Source organism: Hippocampus guttulatus, chromosome 4 (assembly GCF_054856545.1).
Source record: "Hippocampus guttulatus isolate MCC_2025c chromosome 4, RoL_Hgut_1.0, whole genome shotgun sequence".
Classification (NCBI taxonomy): Eukaryota; Metazoa; Chordata; class Actinopteri; order Syngnathiformes; family Syngnathidae; genus Hippocampus; species Hippocampus guttulatus.
Window position 1 is genome coordinate 20,929,714 of NC_141264.1, and position 26,933 is coordinate 20,956,646.

Here is a 26,933-nt window from a genome sequence, read left to right on the forward strand (position 1 = left end):
TTTAACACCTATCCTGGAAGTGCTGAATCGCCAGCTTTTACAGCTCCACGCCCCCTCCTGTCTTTGCAAACGTGCTTTTTTCCCTCCCCGTGTGTGTGTGTGTTGCCATCACGGGAGACGGGAGTAAAATCTCTGTTTCCAAACGTGTGGGGAGGCTCTGGCGGCGGCGGCGGCACGCTGCCAGAGCGACATGCCTAAGATCGGCACGGCTGATAATTCCCAGGCAAAGTGGGCAATAACCCAGATGTTAGGGAGTAATATCGCAGCTGCGGACGGACAGTGGCGAGGCGGAGGCCAAATGGACGCGGCTCCGAGCTCGTTGCGCCTGTCCCCGTGCTGCCTCGCCATATGGAAGCCATCGTGCGGCCCTTTTTAGGACCAGGAATAGATTCTCTTCGGGGGCCACTTACGGCTAAGTGGAATTGTTTTATTGGCCGCTGAGATAGAAACCTGGCCAAGATAAACACTTGGGACGACTTGGCTGAGGCCTGTTTTCTATCGCCGCTCCACTCCCTCTGTTCTTTCTCCTTTTGAAGAGGGCTGATATTTATAGGGCCTCGCCTGCGGTGTTCCGTGTTAATTCAGGTCCCCGAGATGAGCTTTGATCCCCTCCGGATTGGGTGGCAAAGCAGGTTGTGACCTCCGTAGCGAGGCGGGAGGGGGTGGAGCGGGCGGCGGCCGGAGTTGTTTGTCTCCAGCCCGGGAAGCCGGACAATCAAAGAGGGTTTGAGCGGGATGATGGTCCTCCTCTTTAATTAGTGGCGGCCTGGCGCAACCTCTCTGCTGTTTGTGTTTTTACACACTGAGCAGCCTCGCGGGGACTCTAACAGGGAAACGTATCAAGGCCCCTCCGTCTTACGGCCCTGCGCGGTGCCCGGCGGGAAGAGTCCGTTTGCCAAGCTTGTCCTCCATTTCCGACATGTTGACGAAGGCAAAAGCATGGGAACATATGTCATGTTAAAGGAGACGCATCGTGATTTTTCCCTTGATTGGAAACCCTGAAAGTCTTAAAAAAACACACACATCTGGAACATTCTTTCATGAAAATTCCCTAAAGGATCAAGAATTACAAGCGCTTTACGTCCCGTTTTTCAAGCCTCACTGAACGCCCATTTTGAGGTGCCAGTTCTGTCTTCTGTGTGTTCTCTAGTCACATATTCAAAGTCTTTACTCTTCACGACTTCATCTATTTGCATTTTGGGTAGTAGGGGTAACGTATCCTCCATTATTCGTTGATGCCCAGGAGATAATGCTAAATAATGCCCTGTCTTAAGAGGGAAGAAGTACAGTTGGAAGTATTTCAAAGTCATCCATCTCGACTTAGGGACAAGCTTTGTGCAGTATGTCGAACAGGAGCGAGGTTTAGCCTGGGTTGTTGGAGAGAGTTTTTGCAGCATTTAGAAAAAACAATTATTTGTTTTCGGGTAACTGTTGTAAGTTGAATTTGAAATTATATTATACTTAATGTCAACGTGCACATTAGTCCAGAAATGGGACACATCTGTCCACCACACCACCTCTCTCAGGCATCGTAGTCAATGCGTGGCAGATCCTCGTGTAGATAAACTCGGCGTGTGTCTGTCTGCACGTGTTTCACTTTGGGGTCTACTCACATTTGTTGCGAGTCATTAAGACATTAATGGCTGCGTATTGAGTTATTTTGAGACGACTGTAAATTGACTTTTTTTTTTTTGTGAGATCCTGTAAATTGGTGTAACATTCAGGATTATTAAAGAACAGTAAAAATAATACGATCGTTAATCTGCATGACTGTGAAGTACACTACGGCTAAATCGCAATCATGAATATGAATGTGAGTAACATTTCTCAAAATGGAGCATTATTACCTTTATGAGAGCAAAATTTACACGACTGGATCTCATCACGTTGTACCTAATGTTGTGACCGTTGAGTATATGAATCTCAAGGATGTACCCGCATACGAACGCGCTGCAATGTGGGCCATACATGCTGCATTTTTTGCATAATATGCTGATGAGAGAGCCGTGTGCGTGCTCGCTGTGCATCATTACTCACTGCCGCCTGCTGTCTCCGGCGCGGCGTGCCAAGTGTCCTGACTCCCAACACTCAGCCTGGAAGCCAGTGATGAGTGGGACTGTCACAGCCCGGGACATCTGGCTTCTCGCTGTCGTCCTGCTCTCTTTCCTCTCTCTCTCTCTCCCTCTCGCTCGCCCTCTTTCTTCGCCAGCCTTGCCTGTCAGAAAAGAGATGTGCTAATGTCCTCCAGCAGAGATGTGTTGCAAAGTGTAAACCCTTGTCTTACTTTTAAAACGCTCGGAGAAACATGAGGAGGTGTCAGGATGAGGCGGCAACATGTATGCGGTAGGGGAGGGCGAGCGCTTTGCACGTACAGTAGAACCTTAAAGGTGGCGTATCGGTTCCTTCCGGGACCCTCCTAGTTGTGATGGAACACGTCAAGCTGTCGTTATTGTGAAACACTTGAATTGCGCCGGCAATGTTTTAATAGTCTTGACGACCGTAGAATTGTATCAAACAAATTGCTGCGCACAACAGCATATTCTGTCACACAGTGTACATTATTTACTTATTTAGCCACATTCGCAGTGTAAATGGCATACAGGGGGATCCGCAAGCGCCCCAAACATCCCAATATCATTTAAAACTCATCCGGCAACATGACCGGTAAAAATGAATGGCTTACAAACGATTTGAGCTTGAAAAAAATAAACGTGCTGAAAGTGTTGTCCATGCACACGGCGAAGACTCTCTGTAATTTCCTTCAACAACACAGGCTAAACTTTGCTCGTGGCTCTCACGCAAAGACCTCGGAACGTTCGGAATGTTTCCCCTCAACATATTCCCTTGACAGCGGTTTGTACATTCTTATGAGCAAGGGTTATGGCAGAATATTGTGACATCTTAGGTCGTTTCAGAAAGAGCGCAAAAGGAGCGAACGGTTGAGATTTTCAGTGAATAGCTGAAAAAAAGCGTGCATTTGTGAATCGTGGGTGTTGACTGCGCAATGTGTGTCTTTTCTTATGCCGTTTGTGTCTTTATTCCAATCTTTTTATTGCTTTGACTGATTGATTGATTTGTTTATTTTGATGTCTGTCCTGTTGTGCAAAATTCGCTGAGACACAACAGAAACCAAGGTTATAACCAGACGTTGCCAAAGTAGACCCTCTACATACTGAACAGTGACTCAATTCCTTTACTTCAAAGTAAAAAAAAGTAGAGAATGAAAAATATACTTTTACTGCCCGTACATTTGTTTTCGTAACTCGTCACAATGAAAACCAAAGAAAATGTCTCTGCATGCGTATATTGGGTTCCTTTTTTTTATTTTTTATTTTTTAATGAATGAACTTTTAAAGTGCTTGTATTTAAAAGGAAAAAAAAACTTGACACGGGCTGACAGGCTAATCAGGACTGAAATGGTTACAAGTGCTGCACCAACAAAAACGACGTAATTAAATATACAAAATTACCGAATGTTAACGACTGGAAATATATACAATACCTGTTTATGTTTTTTTTTTTCGTTCAAATTAGATGAAGAATTTTTGAACTGCAGCTGGTGTTTTTTTTAGGTTGTCACAAGACGATGCATTTGACATGAGCCAGATTTGTAGCGGACAACCCCAAACAATTCACTTAAATAAGGCCGCACTCAACATCTCAAATATCTGCTTTTAAATGGAGGAAGTAAAAAATGTCGGCAGCAAAATGGCTACTCAAGTCTGATCCCTTGGAAAAATGCCATCTTCTCACCTCTGCGCCATGGTAATAACACAACATCTGCGTTGCACAGAAGGCGATTCAGTACCAGAGCCCGGCTGAGATGCAGAGGAGTCAGTCCAAGAGCCGCTTGTGGACGGGGGCTCTGGCCATCACCCTGGTGGAGGGCCAAGATCTGCCGCAGTGTGGACAGGGCGACATCTATGTCCGCTTTCGTCTGGGCGATCAGAAATACAAGAGCAAGGTTAGACTTTCAAAAAAAAAAGAAAAAAACCCTCCCTGGTTTCTCACGCTCTCCTGTCTTTTTCGTGACATGCTCTTTTTACTTTGTTTTATCTTTTGCGGGGGGAGGAGAGATTCCTTCGCCGCAGCGGGTACTCGTCTGTGACTCACCTCCACCTTGGCTCACTGGGCCGCGGCAAAGGCAGCTCATTAGAGCGGGCCGGGGCTGCCACTCACTCAGTGCTGCCGGGCTCCGTTGCCTCTCTCATTTGCATACGCAGCACGCCTCCGTTCATCTACCTGGACTTGTTTTTCCTCCCACCCTCCCCAACCCGGCGAGTCGTCGGCGTGTCGCCGCTGTCGTGTCATTTCTTTTTTAAAAAAAAAACAACCTCTCAGCCGTCCCTCTCCACTTGTTTGTTTGTTTGTCGAACAAAGCCCATTCTAATTGGGAGCTGTCAGCGTTTACAATCCCAGCGTGGCTACCGGAGTGTGCCGGCCGCACGCCAACGCCGGCGCGCGAGCATCTCCGGTTGTCCTGCACGGTGACTTAATCCACCTGTCACGCAGACGCCGTTCGGTTTGATAACGCCGTAAACGTAAATGTCTGCATGTACGAGATGAGCCTGCCTTTATTGTCTCGCAGAACCTCTGCATTCAAGCCAATCCCCAGTGGAGAGAGCGGTTTGACTTCAATCAGTTTGCAGATCACCAGGAACCTCTGCAGGTGCAGGTGCATTTAAAGAGAGGCAGGAAGGGTGAGGAATCGTGGGGAATGTGAGTACTTCCTGCTGGGTAATGTTAGCTCACCTCCGCGCAGCCCCTTTACCTTCCCGGTGAAACCATTTTCCCCTTTTTTTGCGTGTCGTAGGTTTGAGGTTGACCTATCCAACCTTGTGTTTAATGAGAGGCAGCTCTACACTCAAATGCTGGATCCAGGAAAGGGCAGGCTGGTCTTTTTGGTGACCCTGCTACCCTGCTGGGGAGTTTCGGTCTCCGACATCGAGAACGCTCCTTTGGAGAAGCCGGATGAGAGAGACGCTACGGTGGAGAAATTTGTAAGTCTTAGCTTTTGCAACAAAACAAAGACATTTCGAGAAGTGCGGAGCATTTGATATGTCAGAAATCGTGCGCGTTGGCTTTATCAAAATGCCCACGACTTTCATTCATTAGCGTAATATTGTTAAGCAGTGGAAAATACGCTTGAAAAAGCTTCTGTGGACAATTTTTTATCGGGATGGTATTATGCAAGCATGTTCTCCTCGGGCCTGCGTGGGTTTTCTCCGGGTACTCTGGTTTCCTCCCACATTCCAAAGACATGCAAGGCAGGCTGATTGGACGCTCTAAATTGTCCCTAGGTGTGAGTGTGAGTGCGGATGATTTTTGGCTTGGGGGGCAACCGGTTCAGGGTGCCCCCCGCCTACTGCCCGAAGACAGCTGGGATAGGCTCCAGCACCCCTCCCGCCCCGCGATAGGATAAGCGGATCGGAAAATGGATGGATGGATGGGTATTATGCAAATTAGCCCCACTGTTCTGTCATAGTCCAGTAAAATTCATAACGCCACGCTCACATGCACATTTCGGAAGGAAGGCTCACCTCCACTCGATTACTGGGCCAAAACCACGTACGACCTTTGTTTACTATGACAACCCGGCCACTATTTTTGTAAATTGCAGCACAAAGAGAAAAAAAAAGCGAGCGCCCATAAAAACAGAGGTGGTCTGCCTCGTCTCAAGTGGGATGAAGAAATTGACCCATGATACGCTCAACTCAACTTTGCTTGTATGGCGCTTTCTCAACAGTCGCAGTTGGAACAAAGCGCTGTGCACAAAACGTTAATAACATGACTAATGGCTTTAATACACTCATAAATAGCCAAACACAAACTTCTTCCTTCAATTTTTAGTTGTTACAGTAACCCCTCGTTTATCGTGGTTAATGGGGACCAAAACCACCCGCGATAAACGAAAATCCGCGAAGTAGCGACCAATAAACATATACAGGTTAAAAAATATATAATATAAATATATACAGTACTGTACTCCATGTATATGGGAGATTTATTTTTTATGAATATGTTTGAAAAAATCCGCGATGCACTGAAGCCGCGATAAACGAACCGCGAAATAGCGAGGGATCACTGTACAGTAAATATTCTCTAGTACGGACTCGTGTTTGCGCTGTCCAATTTGTCCTGATAACAGAAATTCCTCATTTGGGAAATGAGCATGGTACATGTCCTTTATGAACCTGCAAGTATGTTCACAAAATGCACGTGTAACAACACAATCAATAAAATACAAAAATATGCTGTCCAAAAACTGTTTAGATAACAAAAACTGCAATACAGGTGTATCCAAAAAAAATCACAACAGTAAAATACGTACAGTATTTTAATGTTTATTTTTTTTTCTGTCTTGGGAAAAAAAATATGTATTTTGGATTGTTTTGTTGGATGCATTCTTTGGTTTATGACAACGTTTGCCTGCGTGTCATACAGTTTTCTTGCTAGTTGCAAGTAACTGTCCCGTTGATCACCGATGTCTGGTAATTCTTGTGCATACTGAAGGATTTTTGTTGCCATTTGCATTGCTTCCTTGCTGGATGGTGGCTTGTCATCAGGAGTTGAATCGATGCCTTGTTGTTTAAAGTTTCGTAGATTTGCGTCTTTCCGACTCCAAGTGTCTGCTGGATCTTTTTAACTTTGTGTCCAGCCTCGCTCAAACGGACGCATTTCACTCGCTCCGCTCCAGTTGTTACAGTTCTTCTACGTTTCGATGCGATGATCTACACGACATAATAAGTGAATAAAGTTAAAATCTTTCGCAATTACAGTAAAACGCACGCCAATAAAAAGTCGCTTACACGTCTTCGTTTCGAATCTGATGAATGAAAACGGCGAAGCGAACACGTTTCTTCGGTCGTGTCGAGTGGGTGCTGCTTTTAAGCTCGTGCCGCGTTCTACGGGACGTAAGTGAATAAAGTTAAAATCATTCACAATTACAGTAAAACGCACGGCAATAAAAACTCACTTGCACGTCGTCGTTTAGAATCTGATGATCGAAAAAGGCGAAGTGAAAACTTGTTTCAGCGTTGTCTTTTCCGTCGCATCGGGTGGGCGTTGCGTGTATTTAAGCTCCCGCGGCATTACACCTCCATCCGGGTTCCGGGTAGTGGAATTTCCGCTTACGCAACTTCCGGTAACATGTAATATCGTAGTCAAAATGTTAATGCATAGGTTTTTATTCCGGGTGAAGGATATTCCTTTCCATAGAATTCCGGGGATGGGAATATTTACTGTATACCAAAAGCTGCGGTGAAGGATTTCTCATTACATTTGCTAATTGAGTGTCTTTTCTTTTTGTTTTCCCCATTTTTTTTTTTTCCTGCAGAGCCTTCGTAACTCGTATAAATCCACGGGAGAAATCGGTTTCCTCCAAGTCAAGGTTTTAAAAGCAAATGAGCTTCCCGCCACGGACATCAATGGTAACCATTCGCCGCGGCACTTTTCAACAACGATTTGATGTCAGTTATGAACGCCGCATTGCCATTTGCAGGGAAAAGCAACCCCTATTGTGTGATTGCGCTCGGAAATGGCAAACTTCAAACTCACACCATCTACAGGAGCGTCAATCCAGAGTGGAACAAAGCAATCACATTGTAAGAAGGCCAATGCCCCCCCACCCCCACCCCTTCCTCCCACCTTTCATGGTTTATATTACAGCATGTCTGCCGCTGTCATGCCGCAGCCCCGTTAAGGACGTTCATGATGTGGTGGAGCTGACCATCCTGGATGAAAATGGAGACAAAGCACCAGGCTTTTTGGGCAAAGTGGCGATTCCATTACTGACTGTAAGTTTGTCGGGCGTGTAGGCCACGGCGTTTCTGTTCTCCCCGTTGACGTTGTAAAAAGGAAAGCTGCTGCACATTTTTTTTCTCCACCTTTAAAAAATATATATATATATATATATATATATATATATAAGAAATTGGTCAACTGTTTAACTTGGCGTACCAATGCAAGAATGGCTTGAACGCCATAAAGAGCGTAAAAGCATGGGTTGTATTTTCACTCATGGTGGCAGCACTTCATCACTGAGCCACAATAATCATCAATTCACTCGCGGCTCCTGTTTTTGTGTACGCGCAATTCAAAAGTCGATTTTACTCAATATTGTCTGACTGTGTTCAAAGGTTCAAAACGAGCAGCAGATTTGTCTCTACTTAAAGAAGGAGGACTTGACTGGCCCAGCCAAAGGAACCATCACACTTGTCTTAGAGGTTATATATAATCAAGTAAGCGGAAAATCATTTTAAAAGATGCACCATATAGTTTGAGATCTGAAAAGAATTGTTTTCTTCTGACTCCTGCTAGGTTCGAGCTGGTGTTAGAAGTTTCCAACCAAAGGAAGAAAAATTCACAGAAGAAAATGTAAAGTTCTCCAAAAAGGTATCACCGCAGTCGTCTATTATGATAAAGAAAGGCTGGCCAAAAAGTTTGACACACACACATTTGAAGTCCCCCCTCCCTGTCCATACAGGGAGAAAAAAGTCCTGACAAATTTTTTCAGTGATCAAGCCTCATTTCAGTCATGAACACAAAGACAAAACAAACAACAAAAACATCATGTCTCTTATCTCCAATGATCCCAACCGCTATTTGGTTGCAATTGTTCCCCATTTAGGTTCTTGCTCACAATATCTATCGGGTTCGGAAAATCAGCACAGCGGTTCTGTACACATTGCGGTACATTAAAAGCTGTTTTCAATGGGAGAGCACCCAACGGAGCCTCATCGCCTTTCTGGTAAGACGTTGCCTCACGTTCATGTATTGCCTTTGAGCCCACCCTCCCCCCTCTCCCCCTCCATACCCCCATAATGAAAAAACAATGTCTGCCTTCTGTTTTGGTCCCGCTTGTATGCGCTTTATCCTTCAATCAAACCCCGCATGGCTTTCCTTCGATTCTGATGACTTTCGAGTCGAACCTCGGGGTGCGTTTGTGCGTCAGACTTGTGAGCAAAGCCTCTGAACCCGAGGGAAGGCGTGAGGAGGGATCACGGCGGAGGATCACGTGGAGGAGTGACGGCCTGCCTCCGAGATGTGATCCGGCGTTTTCAATGTCTCTGTTTAACTGTTTTTAATGAGGCGACGTGATCTAAGGTCCTAAGCCAAAATAATCTCGAGTCGCCCCCGTGAATCCCTCTCAGAGCGGCACTCCATAATGTCATGATTAAGAGCGCGCACTTGCCAGGGTGAGTGGGCGGTCACAGACGGGGTGCGAAGTGAAGAGCTAGCCTTTCGCCACCTTTCTTTCCGTCTGCGCCGTCTCAGGATGACATGCAACTCGTACCTGGCGTATCCCGAGGAGTGATTCACCCTGAGGCTATGGGCCTACGTATCTCAGCCTGGAAACGGCAAGACGCACAGACAAGGCGAGGGGGGGGGGGGGGGGGTCACAAAGATACATAGGTAGGGAGAGAACTATGCGGGCGTTTGTATAAGAAGAAGAGTGGGAAGCAGGTTGGAGGAAAATGTTTGCCATTGGAGATTTGCAGATCTGACATGTGATGGGTCGGCGAAAAGACGCTAACGCCAAGGTGTGGAATATATGCTAGTTTTATGACACGTAACTTTTATCAGGTGGGAAACTTACTGTTGATTTTTTTTCAGGCTGAGTACACAATTTTTAAAAGCCTGATCGATTTTTAAAGTGTGAGAGACCCGACACAATCCAAAAAATATATATCTATATATACTGTATATATAGCATATGTGTGCTTATGGCTATTCTCTGGACAACTATAACACTTCACGTAAATCACGTAAAAATTAGGGACGGCCCAAAATGACAATTCTTGGCCGTAAACGAAAAATGGGAAACCAAGGTCGACAACAGAATCACCAAAAGAAATTATCATACGTTAAAAATACCCCAAACTTTGCCAATGTTGTGAGAGCTCTTTTCCTCCACTTGCTAGCGAAGCGCAGGCTTGTTTGCCTCGGCGGCCAGGCAGCCTTCTCGCTCTGGGCCAATGACCGGCTGTCACGGCGTGGGAAATTTTTTCCCGTGCAACAGTAGAAGAACAAATACAAAAAAATCAAACTCACTGTTAGCTCATCCGATCACGATGTACATTGTGACTCCTTTACTCCCTGTCATTTTTATTGTGGTGAACGACTTGTGAGACATGCTGAAAGCATTCAACACTAGAACTCAGACTTGTATCCAAAATCTGTGTTCGCTATTCGTTTAATGAAATGCTCTATAGCTAACTAAAAAAAAATGACACAAACGAACACTTCCGGGTGTCCCTTTTCATAGACTGCGCTTCAAATTCACATTTGGCTTTTTTTTTAATTTTATTGCGGCCATTTTGCATCTCAATTCGAGTCACGGCTGATTCATGCACACCTCTACTCAACACAACCAAAATCCTAGTGACGACACGCGCTACACTAAACAGATATCCAGTTGAGTTTAATCCGATTTTTTCTCTTCAGCAATCATTCGCAAACATTGAACAGAAAACGAAACGACCACCTTAACTCAAAAGGCTAACGAGTGGGCCTTAGCGTCCATGCTCCATCACACTCTGAGGCCAGCCTTCTTCGTACAGTGACCCCCCCCCCCCCCCCCACTACTCCCAGACATCATCCGCAATTAGGTTAGCGTTCGGAGCCGTCTACGACGTAGCACGCCGCCCGTGTGCTCTAATGAAAGCGGCTCCCACTCCTATCTTTATATCTTTAGGCAGTGGTAATAAGGTAACTGATTCCGACATTGACAGATGGCCTCTGCTTGCCTCTGCGATGTGCATAATTATACCACCGGGGTCTGCTTCTCAGGGTACGCCGGTAGGAAACGCTGCAGTTTGCGCCGCAGCTTCAATATACATTACAATACATTATTTATCAAGCCGGGTGGACCGGCGTGAGCCTTTTTACACCGCATACATCCTGTAATGCATTTCCGCCGCCGCGGCCTCTGCTGGGACCGCGGGGATGTTCCTCGCCGAGTACTTTACCAGAAATACTTAGCTATTATATCACTCAGTCCCGGGGGCCAATTTTTTGACCTCAGCGCAGTATGCGGCCTCCATTTTTATCCTGTTTATGGAGATGCGTGTATGCATTATGAAGCACCTCATCGGCGTGCGGTCTGTATAAACTATTCAAATTATTGCATGACGAATCACTCCTGGTACACGGAGAGGATTGGGGGGGGGCATTTTGGGTGGCAACATTTTACTAGCAAGTCGGTAATGAGTAGGAATGCTCAATTTCCGCCATACTTACTGTTTTTCTTTTGTTTGTTTCATGTTAATGTTCGACACGTGCTTTTCAGACAAATATTTAATGCAAATAGGACTTAGCTCCTGTGTTTTTGTTTGTTACTCGTGCTACGTATGTTATGACTTGTCACCAATGCTAAACAAGAAGCTGCGACATGGCCTTTCCTTCAAAAAATCAAAAGATAAGACCTCTAGATGGTGTGACTAGATGGTGCTGCAGTTAGCTTTACACATGACCAATACCGCTATCTGTCACGGTCGGTCGCCTTTCCAGTCGTGGCATCTTTACAGCGAGAGTTTCCGCTTGCATTGCAAGACAAAATGCTAGATTTTGGAACACCTTCATTCAGATTGTCCTCGCTTTAACGTTGTTACCGACAGACAACGTTTCAAGGTTGCATACGATGCACGATGAAGTAGATCGGGCAGCAGCGAAAGAATACGTCACCGTGCCGCTCAGTTCCCGATGTACTTACAGTTTGGCGTGTGATTGTTTCATATTTATGGCCTGCAAGTTGTGTTTGTTCTTTTTTTCCAATCAAATATTTACTGGAACTATGACTTTGCTACAATGTTGACGTCGGTTAGTGAGTTGCCTGGCTTATGTATAAATTTGCTGTTGGAATGGAAACGGAGGACTCCACGCCGAAAGCTGAGCTCTACTGGGGACACACTAGAATATTCAGTTTTGGGACACACGTCTTAATCGGTGAGCCTCCAAATGTCACCTTTTGATTGCTAATTTTAAGACAGTTTGGAAAATCCTATGCTAACATGAAAACATTTTCCCTATAAAATGTGTGTATTTTAGGGGTAAAAAAAAAAAAAGATTCATAGACCCAGCCGTTATCTCGTCTGTCTCACAGTCAAGAGCTCCCGGTTTGAATCTCAGTATCACAGTGTGGAGTTGACTTCCCAGCGTGGTTTCTTTCAAGCTTTGCGATGGCATCGAATGTTGGAAGTTGTAAAAAAGTTTGGTTGAGTATGCCACCGCTGCACTGTGGATGTTTTTTATGAAGTGTATCGCTAATTAAGTAAAAAAATATATATTCTGCTGTCACGCTCTGCGAAAAAAAAAAAAGAGGACAGTTTTGGAAGTCAAACATTTTCCCCAGCGGACAAAAACACAAACTGGAAAATTCCATGTTTTGCCCTCCAGCACCTCAGCTTGTGTGTGCTGCTGTAATGAGACTCGGATTGGCATTTTTCAAGAGTTTGACAACAGCAAGGAACTGTGACGGCTATAAATCTTCACAAAATAACCTCCTTTAGATGTTCTTTTCCCTGCTAGGACGCAGAGCCAAATGAATGTGCTATACATTCCCCAAGAAGGGTCACGCAAAGTTCTTTGTTGCACGACAGGATGCGGCCTTTAGATGGCGCTATAGCACTTCTGGAGAAAGCGAGCAAGGGCCTTCTGACACTCCTCCTCAGCCCCCTTCTCATAGTTTCCTTTCATGGGGAAGAAGTTCTTTGCGAGATCGTCGGTTTTGGGAGCAGCGGAAAAGACAAGTTGGAATAGGAATCTTAAATTAGCACGTATTAGCCAGGCAAATTAATCTGCTTCAGAAGTTCAACTTTTGATTGAGAGTTAAAGAGAAAAGGGATCATTTGCACTTGAAAGCTGATTCGGAGCCTCGCTGTCATTAGAACTGCTTAAAGTATTTAAGGAGAATTAATATTTCAACGTGAGCGCTGCTTGGGAAACGTGTGTATTGCTCGAGTGGGTTCTCTTTTTGACCCAGCCAGCCGTTTTTTTTTTACATCCTGTGAAATGTTGATTGGCTCACATCACACTGTAAAGATGGCATTTGATGAATACTTGATGCGGTGACGTCGTAAATACATTTGGCAGTCACGACCACCAGTGGCGGGAAGTGCAACTACGTAGTTAGGGAACGTCAACAAATGTTCAGGTGACTGTACGTAAGTGCTTATCTTTCTGGCGCCATTTTACTTTTACTCGCTATATTTGAAAACAGATATCTGCATGTTCTTCTTTGTTCACTTTTTTTCAACCATACGTGGATGACTACACGTGTTTAAAAAAACAAACAAAAAAAAGATTGGTTGAGAGTTTTGGGACAGCAGTGACATGGAGCAATGTGAATCATTATCACTGATGACACGCAGATACCGAGATTGCAAAATATTCCCCATTCATAACTTTATTTTAGAGAAATGTTTAATGTCGGAACCAAGAATGATTGGTGCCGTATGCTCTTCAGAAAATTCACATGCAGATACGATGATATTATTTCAATGATCAGTAGCTAATTTAGGTTTTTATTGTAATTATTTTTTTGCTACTTTGCAACATCGCAAACTTTGGGATCATATTGTTTTTATAGCTTAAAATTCAAGCCAAAGCTAGCAAGGTCTTTGTTTTTGTAAAAACAACAACCGAAAAGGTTACTCTATAGATTATCGCAACAAAAGAAGCATTGTGCATGATGAACAGTCATTAACAATCAATATTCAATACATTTTTTTAAACTTTTGTACTTAAGTACATTGCAGCGTCTGTACTTTTCACTTTAGTTGAATCAGTTCTTCCACTTTTACCAGAGTCACTTTTTTTTTTTTTTAACACAAGAATCTGGACATCTACTTCAATGTAGGGCGAGAATACTTTTGCCACCTCTGCTAACTGCCGATATAATCGACATCGAGGCGAGGGCAGGGTTCAGCTTGGGCCTGCCGGAGGTCTCGAGTGACCACCTGTGCAGAACCCTTGGCAGCGGCGGCCATTAACCAGAACACCCCCAGATCAAAGACGCAATTAGACTCAGTGGTAATTGTTCTTGTCAACGCCCGTCCCTGAAAAGCGGAGGCTTTAGGAGTCCAGCGGCTGGCCTCGTCTGTTAATCGTCTTCTTGTTTCTGCTGTGCATCTGTTTTCTCTCTCCTTTGGGGTTGGGGATGACGAAAAAAAAAAAAGTTGGAGGCCTCAAAAGGAGCGCCGCTCTTCACTCCCTTGGGGGTTACGCTCTCTCGCTCCCCCTGAGCTGTGGGAGTTCTCACAGCCTGTGCGGTGGGAACGTGTCGAGCGGGAACAAAACGACGACGGCCGTGACGGTGAAGTGTGTGCACTCACACCGTTTGGAGGCCGTAATTTATTAATTATTGAACAATACACCTGCAGCCCTTGCCGAGTTAAGGCGGTATTATGACCACAGCGTCGGGCGACAGCCATTCGCAACCTTGAAACACAGCCGCTTTATTCAAGCAACTTTTCTGTTCATTCGGATTGTGAAAATGATGAGCACTCGCATTTCAGTTCTTGTCTGCTTTTTAAAGCGTATTTCTTCATATTTAAATCAATCTCAATATACCATCCCCGCTTTGTGGCGCCAGGTGGTTGTTTACACCAGTGTTTCCCAACCTTTATTGATCCAAGGAACACATTTTTATAATTCAAAAAATCGCACAGCACACGACCAAACAAAATATATCACCAAATTATTCTGTTGTATGAATGACAACATGTGTTTGCCCAGGTCATTTGTACCTTGTGGTCAAGGTACAAATGGCCTGCTCTATTATGTTTTTTAAAGTGGTCTGAGCACTGGGCGGCTCCTTCAGCCGCGCTGCAAGAAGGGGAGGTACCGCCGCTCGTTCCTGCCGACTGCTGTCAGGCTATTCACCTCCACTCACCCATTTTTAATATGCTTGTATTTATTGATATACTTTTTTGTTCTTTTATATATACACTTTTGCTCTTCTACTTCTCCCTTTCATAATTTTGCTGCTGTAAATTGGGTAAACTCCATTGTGAGACAAATAAAGGTTTTCTTATTTTTTAGTTTATGGGTATTTACATATTGTGATGCCCTTGCATGTGGTAAAGGAGAGTCACCGTCGTCAATCCACTTTTGAGTTGTTTATTGAATGCTGGGAGAAAAGTAAAAATGGACTTAAATATTTCTCTTGCTAAATCCCCCCCCCATATTTATTCCAAGTCGCACCTCACGGAGGAATGCTCTGTGCTTAACCCCACCGTGCGTGCCGCGTTGCAATGACTTACTCGCCACCTTATTTTGCCACAGTGGACATCTGACCCCAGGCACTTGAGGCGCTGACCCTTCCTTCGCCCCACTATGCAAAGGGAAGGAAGGGGCTCTATGCCCTGGTGTGTTAACGTATGTGTGAGTGGAGCTGACAGCGATTCCATGCCATTCTCCCACTCCCACCCTTTGGGTGAAGTGTGTGTTGGGGATGGGGGCTCACGTGGCAGATCTGTCACCCAGGAGGTCGCTCAGTGTTAACGCACCCGACACGGATTAAACACTAGTGGCCAGCGCCCGAGTGCGGGGTCAGCGTTGGCCGCCGCTGACAGGCACTACGGGGCCCCCTGCTGACCAGCCCCCCTCTCGCGCTGGTGCTGCTGTGGCCCTGGCATGTGTCAGACAGGCAGGGAGGGTGAGGGGTGGCGGGATGACGTCCAGATCTGGCCCTTGGGAGCACATGCTAATGCTTTGCTTGTGGATGTTAGAGACTGTGCAGACGTCCTTATGAGCATTTTCTTATCTCCTCCGCACAAGTCAGACAAATTGGTTTATTTTTAATTGCGCTGAAGTAAGTGACAATGACTGATCACGGCTAAATTTTTGTTCCACCCCCCCCCCCCCCCTCTCAGTCAACTATGCGGTGTTGGTGATCTGTATGCCTTTTTACGCCAGAGCAATTTTGCTGTGCAACAAGAGAGTTTTAAATATGGTCGGAGATTAAGTTTAATTAAATTGAAAATATTGTGGAGAGGTAATTTTGCATGCTTAGTTCACTTGGGCCTAGAGCCATACGATCCAACCATATATATGGTATTGCGATATACATAATCGTTGATCATATATAACCCTCTGTTGTTATTGTTTTAAAGGGTGCGGTATTATTTTAGCTTCGTTGCTACATTAACGTAGCGTCTGAGATAGTCACACGGCAACCGTTTCCTTTCCATGATGTCATGCTTGTCCCTCACTCTTCAGGCATCATCTATCCAACTCCGCTCGATCCAACTGTTACCTTAGTATCAATAAGTGGTGCTCCGATTAATTGGCCATTGATGCGATCGGCATATGTCGCCTCACCCCTTTCATTGCCAATCACAAAAACAAACAAAAAAAAGATTCCTCAGAGCTTGCACTTGGCAGTCAAACAAAATAAATGTGAAAATAGGTGTAAATTTCCATCATTTCAAAAGCCTTTCATTGGTCAGAGTTTTGTATTGTCTGAATTTGTGACGAAAAACAGTAAAGCATTGCTTTCTTCCAAGGAACTTACAACAATGAATGTGATATTTTAACATACTGTAGTGTCTTAGTCTGAACACTGGGGGGTGCTGCCACGTAATGACACACAGGCCGTAGAAAGAAGAAGAAAGAAGGCATGAAGAAGAAATCCGGCGCCATGTCTAATGAATACTGTAGCACAGTGTCGTCAGCTTCAAATAGAGTAAATTTGAAAAAAAAAAGAAATACAGGACCGATTGTTGAGAATACGACACCGACCAAATTCAAATGTCCGGTGCGGGTCCAGACAGCGACTACCACCCACTGTGAAACTCTTTGAGGTGATTGAAGGCTTTCACCTGTAGTGCGTAACAAAACTAGCTGCTACTGCCAGTGTGAATACTCGTGATCCACTTTCTATCACGTCGGTGATCAGCAAGCTCTTATCTTTTTACAATAGTACAGGCGCTGCAACTACTGTGATTAGCTCGGCGACGTGTGGTGTCGGTGGCGTTCCCGTCGAAGGCAGTGCATGTCCATTGAAAATAAGTCAGAATGGCTCAATTCGCAACCGATTTTCATGAAGTGAATGGGATAGGACAGGACAGAGGTAGTGAGGCAGTCGGCGCTCCATGTGTGTCTTCCTCATTTTCAACTGATCTTGTTTCCACTGCTGAGTCAAACAGGGCAGTGGCTGTATCCCTTTTCTTGCTAGAATGTTGGCTGTGTCCAAATCCACATTCAGCGTCTTCCGAAGGCCGCATTTTTTGCGTGCATGACAGCTCAGCTCGACCCTCACGTGGCTTCCAAATTCCAGTAAGACGATTTGCAGGCTGACTCCTTTCAAAGGCTCCTCCTCATGTAACCTCCGTGGCGAATTCGCGACAGGCTTCATGTGAATTTGGACCGTGCATGCGATCGAGTCACGCCGGAAGTAACATCATGCGGCCCGAACGAGTGGTAGCAAATAGGACAGGACAGAACTAGTGACCCAGGCAGTGATTGCTACCTGTCTGTGATGTTTTTGACTGGCCCGCCGAACACCCCTTGTAAAGTTAGTTTGAACAGGAACTGATACGAGCAATTTGCTGAAAACCAGCCTTCAATTAAGTCCATTCATTGCTTGTAAATGGAAATCACACTCGAAGTAACTGTGACCTCCACGCGAAATGAAGCCCCCCCCACCACCACCACCACCCCTTTTCATACTCTCACCAAGCAGTCTCTCTACTATACATTTCCCTTCCTCCTCCTCAGTCAATACGACTTGAGCTGAGCGTATGTGAAATATTTATTCAGAAATAATTTGCTCAGAGCGCCGCGGCTGCCCACATACACACACACACACACACACACACACACACACACACACACACACTCTCTGCGTGCCCCGAAGAGAAATCTTATCTGCGCTTCCTCCCTGCCTGCCGACACCCGCTCCCTCTCCTACCCCCCCCCCCCCTTCCCGAAAGCCTGTCCCCCTCGCTGGCCTAAGCTCAACACACATTACATGTCTCATTGCTCTGCATATACAGCTGCTTGAGAGCCCCAACGCTCCGCGGCAACCGGCCCTCGGGTTCAAGACCAGCGACGTGTGCATGCGCCTTTTGATTTGTCTAACTTTTATGACCGTGTCAATTCATTTCACCAAAGAGAAAAAATATACTTTAAACATCATCTATGGAGTTCTGCTGTATGTCCAGCGATGGTAAAAGCAGCAGCGGTGGGAAAACGTTTGATCTCAAGGGCCCTATTTGATTTTTGAAACGGACAAATGAAATTAAAGAGCCTCGTTTTCGTCCGGCGTAAAAATTGACGCATCTTCAGTTTTGTGCCAGGGCAAGTGTAGTTTACTGCGTTTGAGAATTTGGCAAGACCGCTTTGCGCTTCGCTGGGCGTTCCGGCAGTGTTTTCTATTACACGCCTCGGTGGCACCTGACAATTTGATGACAAGACTTTAGACGAGGTGAAAGTGCATGTTATCTGTGGAACTTCAAATCTGCGTTGGAACAACCCAGTCTGAATTTGGGTCTTCCCTGGCATACAAAGATGCTCGTCTTGCATTTCGAGATGTATCCCTTTCATTACAGTATATATCCCTGTCACCACTTACTCCTTTCCTGTTTGTCCGGATTTGGGCACAATCTTGTGGTATTCTGGTACACAATTTTTTTTTGTTTCTTTTTCACAAATAGCAAATGGAAAGCGAATACGTGAAGTGGTAAATAGCAGAACGTGAATAGGTGGGCTTAAACAGTCATATCATTGAGTGCCTTCTTGGAAAGGGAAGCATTTGCCAGTCTGCTGCTACGCCTGCCAGTCACTCGACTAGCGTGGCTGAAATGGTCACCCCCTCGCCCCCCTTCCGCACCCCCGCCTCTTCCTCTTGTTAATCAATTTACAGAATGTCAGAAACTCTTTTGCGGCATGTCTTTGTCCCTTTTGTTGATCTTTTATCCCCCACGCTCCCTCCCGGGGGAGCCTGTGTGGCAGTGGAGCTGTCGCGCTTGCACAGCTTGAACTTGTTATATTCACACTTTTAATCGCCGAGTGCTTTATGATTACGTGCCCAATTCCATCCAGCCAAGCAAAGGGTGGTGGTTTGGGGGCATCTGTGCGGTACATTTAGTGGAATAATAATGGCGCCATAAAACAACTCTGTCAGGCTGTTCTTAACCCCGCTGGTAGATTTGCTTGGCCTCTTTTCCCATCACTTACAGGTGGCTAAGGAGAGTGAATCTCCATCGCATAGATAGTTCATACTCCTCGAAGTGCTAATTGTTTTGTTTCGTCTCCTCCCCGGGTGTCCCTCTTGGAATCATGCAGCTGTTTTTCCAGCCGGCTGGTAATTTACAGTACACGCTAACACTTGTTCAAATACAGACCACATTAGTTAGCTCAGGTAGGCTTTTAAGCTCCCATTCCACTGAGCGGCGAACGATTGCAAGTATTTGCAAAGGCAGAGAATGTTGTGTTCTCGTCAGGGTTCGTTCAAGGTCACAATTGTTCGCTAAACGGTTGTCAGACATTCAGCAGATGTTTGCCAAAAGTGTTTTTTTTTTTTTCCTTGTAAGAAATTTTTGAACATGTTCGAAATGCCATTGCGCCAAGGGAAGCACAGGCAAATATTTGTCAAATGTCTGGCAACTGTTTGGCAAACAGTTGCAACCTTGAATGAACCTTGAGGTCTGACGAGAATAATACGATAGTAATTCATTCTCTTTTTTTTTTTTTTTTTTAAATATTGTCTAACTTGAACCAAAACCCTTATTCGGATTTCCCCATTATGGGACAAAAGATCTGTTCATTCTAATTAATTTTGCAATTATTTTCCAAATATGTTTAACTGTTATTTGTCGTTAGCATTTGACTTGTATTATTTTTAATTCTTTACATTTTAATAATTCACCAAAATTTACATTGATGATTAATTTAAGCATCCACAAATAGTAATTCTCATGTTGAAATATTAGCGATGCTAATAAGTTTCATGAAGAAGTAATTAGATTAAACTAAGGGTTTAAATGCACACGGTATGTATAAAATTATAATTATTTGATGAAAAGCACTATTTTCTCATACAATTTTGACTTTTTTTTCATGGAATGATGATGTGCCAACTTTTTTTTCTCACTGTGATAATTCTGGTTCAGTTTATGTGATTATTATTATTTTTTAATTATATCATTTACAACATATTCATAACCAATAATTTTATGTGATAAATATATTATAAATAACTAATTTTCAGTGGTAAAATGGAGACGTTAAAGCATCATATATTACAGGACTCATAATGTTTGGTGGACTAAATGAAAGAAAGTGGGCCGTATGTGGCCCGCAGGCCATACTTTGCCAATCATTGCGTTAGCCATTTGTGCCCCGTGCTCCACTGCATTGTTTGTCATCGTCCTGCTTTGTTTTGTCTTTTACATTGACCACATTTGCCATGTTTCGGAAGGTCGAGGTTTCGCTCTCCGCGTGTAATTTGTGGATGGAAGGAAGGCGGGGTGGGAGAGCTCGAAAAGGGCCTCCGCTCGTCTTTGACGGCAATTAAAAGGGGGATTATTTTGATACAGATTTACAGTTGCACTTTGTCCAACGTGTCCTCTAATCACTCAGCCACTTGCTAATAAAACACAAGCCACTTAGTTGGGAGGGAATTAGTCTCGTCTCCTTTCTCGTGGGGGGAACGCTGGAGGATGTGAGGAAACATGGGGGGGGGGCGGGGTTGAGTACCCTTCTGCCTCTGCTCATTACTTTGGGATCCTTGACAACAACAGCACCTGAGTGAACATTTTTTTATTTTATTTTTTCCTAACCACCCAGATGTTTCACTTTTCGCAAAGAAAGCCTGCACAGGCAGAACACACCTGTGAGGGAGGAATGGAGGAGATATGTCTGACAGTTTTGGTTTCTATCCTCATTTAGGCACTCACTTTTTTCCCCGACGCCAGGCATTGTCTTCCTGTAGGCTTTTATCTTGTCCGCTGAGCCGGAACGCGGCGAGCAGAAATTTGCATTAGTGGGCGATCATGAATACCTGTGACAGATTCCTTCCCCTTCCCCCCCTTCGGGCGGAAATGAATTGGCCTCCTCTGTTGACTCGCGCGGCAAGACGGAGGCCTCGCAATTAGACTTTTAGTGGTTAATGCGACAGCTTTCGCCAGGCGAGAGCAAGGAGCCGCGACATTCCTGCTGGGCTCGTGTCACTTTTCCTTTCCTCCCCTTTTTCCCTTTTTTTTATTTCTATAATATTGTGGGTAATATGACAAGCTACTCGTCGGCCAGCCAGCTGAATTCCTCGGGGGGGGGGGGGGTGCATTGCTTTGGAGGCGTCTCTTGGGAGCTGAGGTGACAACACATGACGCAGGTTATTCATAACAGAGCCTCCATGCATATTCATTGTTTACCTTTTTTTTTTTTTTTTACTTTACCCCCCGCTTGTGCTAGTTTGTCGCTGTAATGCAAATGAGCTATTAAAAGAATAACAGCGGCAGATTGTCTATTTGTGGAAAGTTGTTGTACAGTGAACCCCCCCCCCCGCCTATTTGCAAATACACTGGTGCCTTGAGATGTGAGAAACAAGACGTGCGGTGTTTCTTTCCTTTGTATTTGACGTGAGAGCAAAACATTGAGATACAAGCACTGTATTGCGACAGTGAACTCAGCGCAGCTCACATAGTAGCAAAAGAGAGTTACACATGAGATAAAACAGCCACATAACGTTGCCTTGAAGTGCGCTAGCTGAATGCTAACACATAATGGGAAAATGAATGAATGAATGAGTCCATACATGGACGAATGAATAGCATCAATGTGTTGGTGTAATCACCCTTGAACTTTTGCAGTGCCAGCCATTTGGGAAAAAAAGACAACCTATTGAGTGTCAGCCAGTTTAGAGCATTCTGACTGATCTTTCAAGGCTTCCACTGTATTTTTTTTTTAACACAGAAACTGGCAATAAAGATTGACCACTCATTTTTTTCATAACCCCCCCCCATTTGTTTTGACCTTATCTTTTGCTCACGGGGGGCAGATGATTAGTGACCTAGGAGTGACTCGGCAACGTGTTCAGGCACACTAGTAACCAGCTGAAGCTATTGCCACCTCGCTGCTTCTGCAAAAGTAGCTCAGAGCTTCCCTCAACCTCCCGAGTACCCACGTTGATGATGTGAGCCCAGTGACACTTTTGCGGACCATCTCGATGGTTATTTTACTTCTATGACTTTTGAGCGATGTTTTGGCGTTTGAGCCTCAGTTTTGTGATTCAATATGTATTAATGAGGTGCAAAATGTTCAGTTTGAAAACAGCACTACTATTCCTGCCGTTACCTGATTGACTTACAGTAATCGAGTGAAACTCTTCTTCGCGTCCGCATGACTCTTCTATCTTGCCCCCCCCCCTGATAGCCAAGTTGCACATACCAGACAGAGCCACGATGAATTAATTCATCATGATGCATAAACTGTTAGCTACATACAAACTGAGCTATACCTATGCAGAGAATACACTCCGCGCCACTGGTTTAAAAGATTAAAACAGACGATTGTAAGTTTTTTCTTGGGAGTGGTCATAATTACTTGCATTTTTTTTTCTCCATAATTTGCAGCACAGCTCAGTCCCTATCCCCCCCCCCTCCCCCGCCCGCGAAAGGCGGCGCTTCGTTGTCGTCGCCTCAGCTCACCTACTGCTCTGTCAGAGGATACTAAGCGGTGCGGTGGAGAGGCTCGGGGGCGTTTGTCTGCATTAGTCATTGTTCCCTGAGCAGCACTAGGTAGACTGGCCCCCGGGAGCCGACGTGTACACATGCCGCGCGTGGTGATTGTGACACAAGCAATCTGTTGTTTGCGGGGCCCCGCTATACCGAGGCCCCAAGCTCTTTCTCGCTCTCTCCGTGTTTCTCGTCCTGTCTCGGGTTTTTAACGCAAACATATTGTTCACTCTCCAAGCAGCCCGCAGCTCTTTTGAGCCTGTTGTTATTTTCTAGCTTTAAGGCGCGAGCATAGCACGGGTACAAGTTGTAGCTGTCATTGCTAGGGAATAAATTAGGTACCTGAAGTACCCTCTCTCAAAGGGATCACTGTTTTCTACACCTATTTCTCAAAAAAACATATTTTTTCCGAATGGCTCACCCTCCAAAAACATGTTAAGTTCCTTGAAGACTCCAAATTTCAAAGTATGATTTGGCATAATAACCGTGAGCAAAAATACATTGGTTTCACGTCATTACAATTACAGGTCCAAAATGTCCTTTTTTGAAATATTCGGCCGGATAAAAACAGTATTTTTTTTTCTGTTGTACACAATATATTTTATTTTTTCAACAAAATATCGAATATTTGGTATATATTTCGGAACATGTACCTTGTAAAACGTTCTTAAATAAATAAGTGACAACATTCTTCTGTTGTAATTCTTCCTACTAAGTCACAGTGTTCCATCACTGGTGAGCTATTTTTAGAAAAGCTGCTCATGTTGTCCTTGGGGCTAACAAGTGCCCTCTGGCGCCATTTTGTTTGTTTCTTTCTTTTGCTTTCTTTCTTTATTTGTTTTTTTATTTATTGGGGACAATAAGGAAAAATGCATCCACGTCGGCGGCGTCTTCCTTTTTTTGTCTTGCTGCCTCCCTGCTCCTTTGTGCAGAACTACTCACCCCTCCCCTCTCTGCTTTCTGAGATGGGGGCCGGGGGGGGGGGGGGAGTTAATTTCAGGCAATTAACTTCAAAGATGTGGCTTGTTTACTCAACTCTGCAAGCAGCCAAACATATCGTGCCCTGCTTAGAAGTCCCCTCGGCTCATTATCGATGACTGACAGGAATAGAAACCTTGACTTTAAAACCACGGTAAACCGTCAAACTGGCAATCATCTCATTCCTAATTGTCTATACGTGCCCTGAGATTAGGTAGTGACCAGTCCAGGATGCGATACGGTTTTTCACCGTCATCTGTCAATCAGGCCTTTCCTGAGTTGCTTCTGACTGAAGGCCGCATTTGACAGTATGCCTTTACCCCGTTTAACAAAAGAATTATAAATGAATACTTATACGTGTTCTAGTCAAGTTTATATCGACTTCAACTTAATTAATATTGGGGACATTTTTCCCCACCTCCTTCTTGTCACGCTCCTGGTAAAATCATTTCCACATGTTCCCGATCGTTTGCCTTGTAGGCAGACTCATTTGACGACCGACCACTAAGTGGCTTTAAAAGGAACCATCCAATTAGCTCTCCGCTGTGAAATGCATCTGCGTTTCATGCACTACTCCTTTACAGAATTATAAGGGATTACGCATTCAGCGTGATCCGCCTTATTTCAACCGGGGGTCAGTATCATCGCAGCCGAAAGGGTAAATGTTGCAAATGCGCCTCCGGTTGCCATATGTCCCTCGTCAGACTTTCTCGTCGTCTCTGACTCTAAGAGGATTTGACACGCCGGTTAAAAAAGACGGCATAGCGCACGTCTATCGTCTATCCGTCATACTTTCTGTTCAGGAAGAGCACTCACTGCCAGCACAGCGCTATCACCGTGTGTCTAAATAGGATTTGGACGTATTAAAAAGTTGTCCCTAGAATTTTCAGACATAATCTGTTGCCAAACTCTCAAAAGGCTTTATGGTTTGCAGTGCTTTTTTTTTTTTTCCGAGAGATTTTGAATGCGCTTAAATCAATTTCGGACTTTGTTTTCGTGACGGCCACATGGGGATTTTGAAGTCTCTTGAGCTGTATCGCATTGAATCTGTCCTGTCCCGTCTCCTCAGATCTTCCTGGTGACAGTATGGCACTGGGAGCTCTTCATGCTTCCCCTCTTCCTGCTCCTGCTCATCAGCTGGAACTACCTTCATCTCTGTGGCAGAAACAGCAGTTCCAACCAGGACCTGGTGAGTGAAACTGACATTGCAGTTTGCCGATGTAACCCTGCACTATGAAGACACTGAAACCTACACACTTTGTCATTTACGTATTATAGCAAGTCCGTCTTTAGGCGTAATAGCAGCGGTATCTTTCCGTGCTTGGCGTACGATTCAAAAAGTGGGCAGTTTGACATAATTTACTTGAATTATAGTTGAAGTGTGGGTAGGGAAAGTGTCAGTCTCGTGTGTGGGTTGTCGGTAATTCCAAACAGAAAAATGGAGTGCAACAAGTTCAAATTAAGCCCGCAGGGTGTTGGACAAAGTCGGCAGACGCAGAGGAAGTACAAAAATAAAGGATTGCGCACATTGAAACCATACAGAAATGTGTCATCAATGTCCAGATTTATGTTGAGACAGGAGAGGCCATTTTCATCTAACCTGTAAAATACAGCAAGCAGAATTTGCCACAAACAGAAAAACCGAGAAGAGATTAAAAAAAAAAAAAAATCCGGTTTCCTAGGCTGATGAGATGGAAAAACCTTTCCTAAGGTGACTGAAAGGCTAAAGTTTGGAGAAAGAAATGATCTGCTCAGAAATGAAACATCAAGAACGATGCAACCAAACTGACTGGGAAATCTTTTATCATGCAGCAAGATCATGAACCAAAACACCCAGCCAAAATCACAAAGTAGTTTGTTCGGGCCAATAAGTGAATGAACCAGCCAAGTCAATGGGCCTCATTTACGAACACACACAAATTTGTGCTTGAATTGTACATACACACATTTGTCTGTGGTCCCTCAATATGTACGTACTTGAATTTGTGCATACACTGCAGCATCTACACACAAACAATGAAGGGTCGGCTTTGGAAAAACATGTTAAACACGCGTCTTTTACCCGAGATGCATATTATATTGAAACTACAGTGATTAGTGCGCATCCTGTGCTAAGACTCGACATGTGTAAGTAAATTTTTCTTTTTGACGACAAAAGTGCAAAAATGTGATTTTACCGTATTTTCTGGGTTATAAATCAGTTTTTTTTAAATATAGTTTAGGCAGGGGTGCGATTTATAATCTGGCGCAATTTATAAATGAAATGTATTATTATTATTATTATTATTATTATTATGTGTGAAATGATTAACACGTCATATCATTTCACATGTTATTTTCACTTTAAACCACAAGAGGGTGCTCTAGGCCTGTGTTGATACTTTCCACATTGGCGGTAACTGATCGGAATAACTGACGATGACTCTGACGTAAACGCCGTAGAAGAGGAAGCGCCTTATCTTCTACCTCCGGAGTTGGCGGAGTTTTTTAAAAGTCACACGGAGGATGAAGATTTCATTGGATTTAGCGATTTGGGGTGACACTGATGGTTTGGTAGACTTGTTAGCATGTTCTTTATGCTCTAGTTATCTGAATAACTCTTAATGTGTTGCGTGAACATACCAGGCAGGTTCTCAGTTGGTTGTTTATGTGTCATGTAACGTTAGCATATCCTTCACTTACTTCAGCCTGTTCTCTATTTTTATTTTTATTTGCCTTTCAAGATGACATGTCTGTTTTTGCTGTTGGATGTTATCAAATAAATACCCCCCCCCCCGCACCCCCAAAATGCGATTTAAGCTCTAGTGCGACATCTAGAGCGGAAAATACGGTAGTGTTTTGGGAGCCAGTTAACGCCAACACGCAACAAAAATGCAAACAACCACAAACATCCGACCATCCGTTTTCGAGCACGCATGGTGTAAGTGGAGTGAGCGTGCATTCTCCACCCTGTCTACCGCTGTGGGCTCGATGTTTGCCCTACACGTGCCTCTGAAGGTTAATGCTGTTCACACTTCCGACTCCCACCCCTGCCAGAAGCCTGGCCCCGCTCACACATCCTCCCCAAAGTGGTGCCACCTCAGCGGTGAGCGCGTATGCGGTTGCAGGCAAAGGTTGCATCCCTGGGCAATGTTAAAGCCTAACTCACTCTCCACATCCAGTTGCCGAGACCCTCTCGTAACCCTCCGGCTGGCAATGACAAAAGCGCTGTTCAAAGGCAATGTCACAGAGGGGTCAGGGATGACTTGATATAAAGTGATATCGGCAACAACATCC

At 44.6% G+C, this 26,933-nt stretch overlaps 1 protein-coding gene and 1 long non-coding RNA gene across 3 annotated transcripts in view; one reads left to right on the forward strand and one right to left on the reverse strand.

The window, feature by feature from the left end:
• mctp2a (multiple C2 domains, transmembrane 2a) overlaps positions 1-26,933 on the forward strand; it is a 50,291-nt gene that overhangs the window by 9,830 nt on the left and 13,528 nt on the right. For both annotated transcript variants that reach the window (XM_086108441.1, XM_086108442.1), the window contains 10 exons: positions 3,794-3,964; positions 4,589-4,719; positions 4,814-5,000; positions 7,337-7,430; positions 7,502-7,604; positions 7,694-7,796; positions 8,139-8,240; positions 8,320-8,394; positions 8,630-8,749; positions 24,727-24,846. In XM_086108441.1, the coding sequence (XP_085964567.1) occupies positions 3,794-3,964; positions 4,589-4,719; positions 4,814-5,000; positions 7,337-7,430; positions 7,502-7,604; positions 7,694-7,796; positions 8,139-8,240; positions 8,320-8,394; positions 8,630-8,749; positions 24,727-24,846 (1,206 nt within the window). The remainder of the gene's footprint in view (positions 1-3,793; positions 3,965-4,588; positions 4,720-4,813; positions 5,001-7,336; positions 7,431-7,501; positions 7,605-7,693; positions 7,797-8,138; positions 8,241-8,319; positions 8,395-8,629; positions 8,750-24,726; positions 24,847-26,933) is intronic.
• Positions 6,396-7,130, reverse strand: LOC147206536 (uncharacterized). Its single transcript, XR_015100628.1, has 3 exons — positions 6,977-7,130; positions 6,810-6,905; positions 6,396-6,731 (listed from the first exon to the last, which is right to left on the reverse strand). It is a non-coding gene; the product is annotated as an uncharacterized LOC147206536 (long non-coding RNA).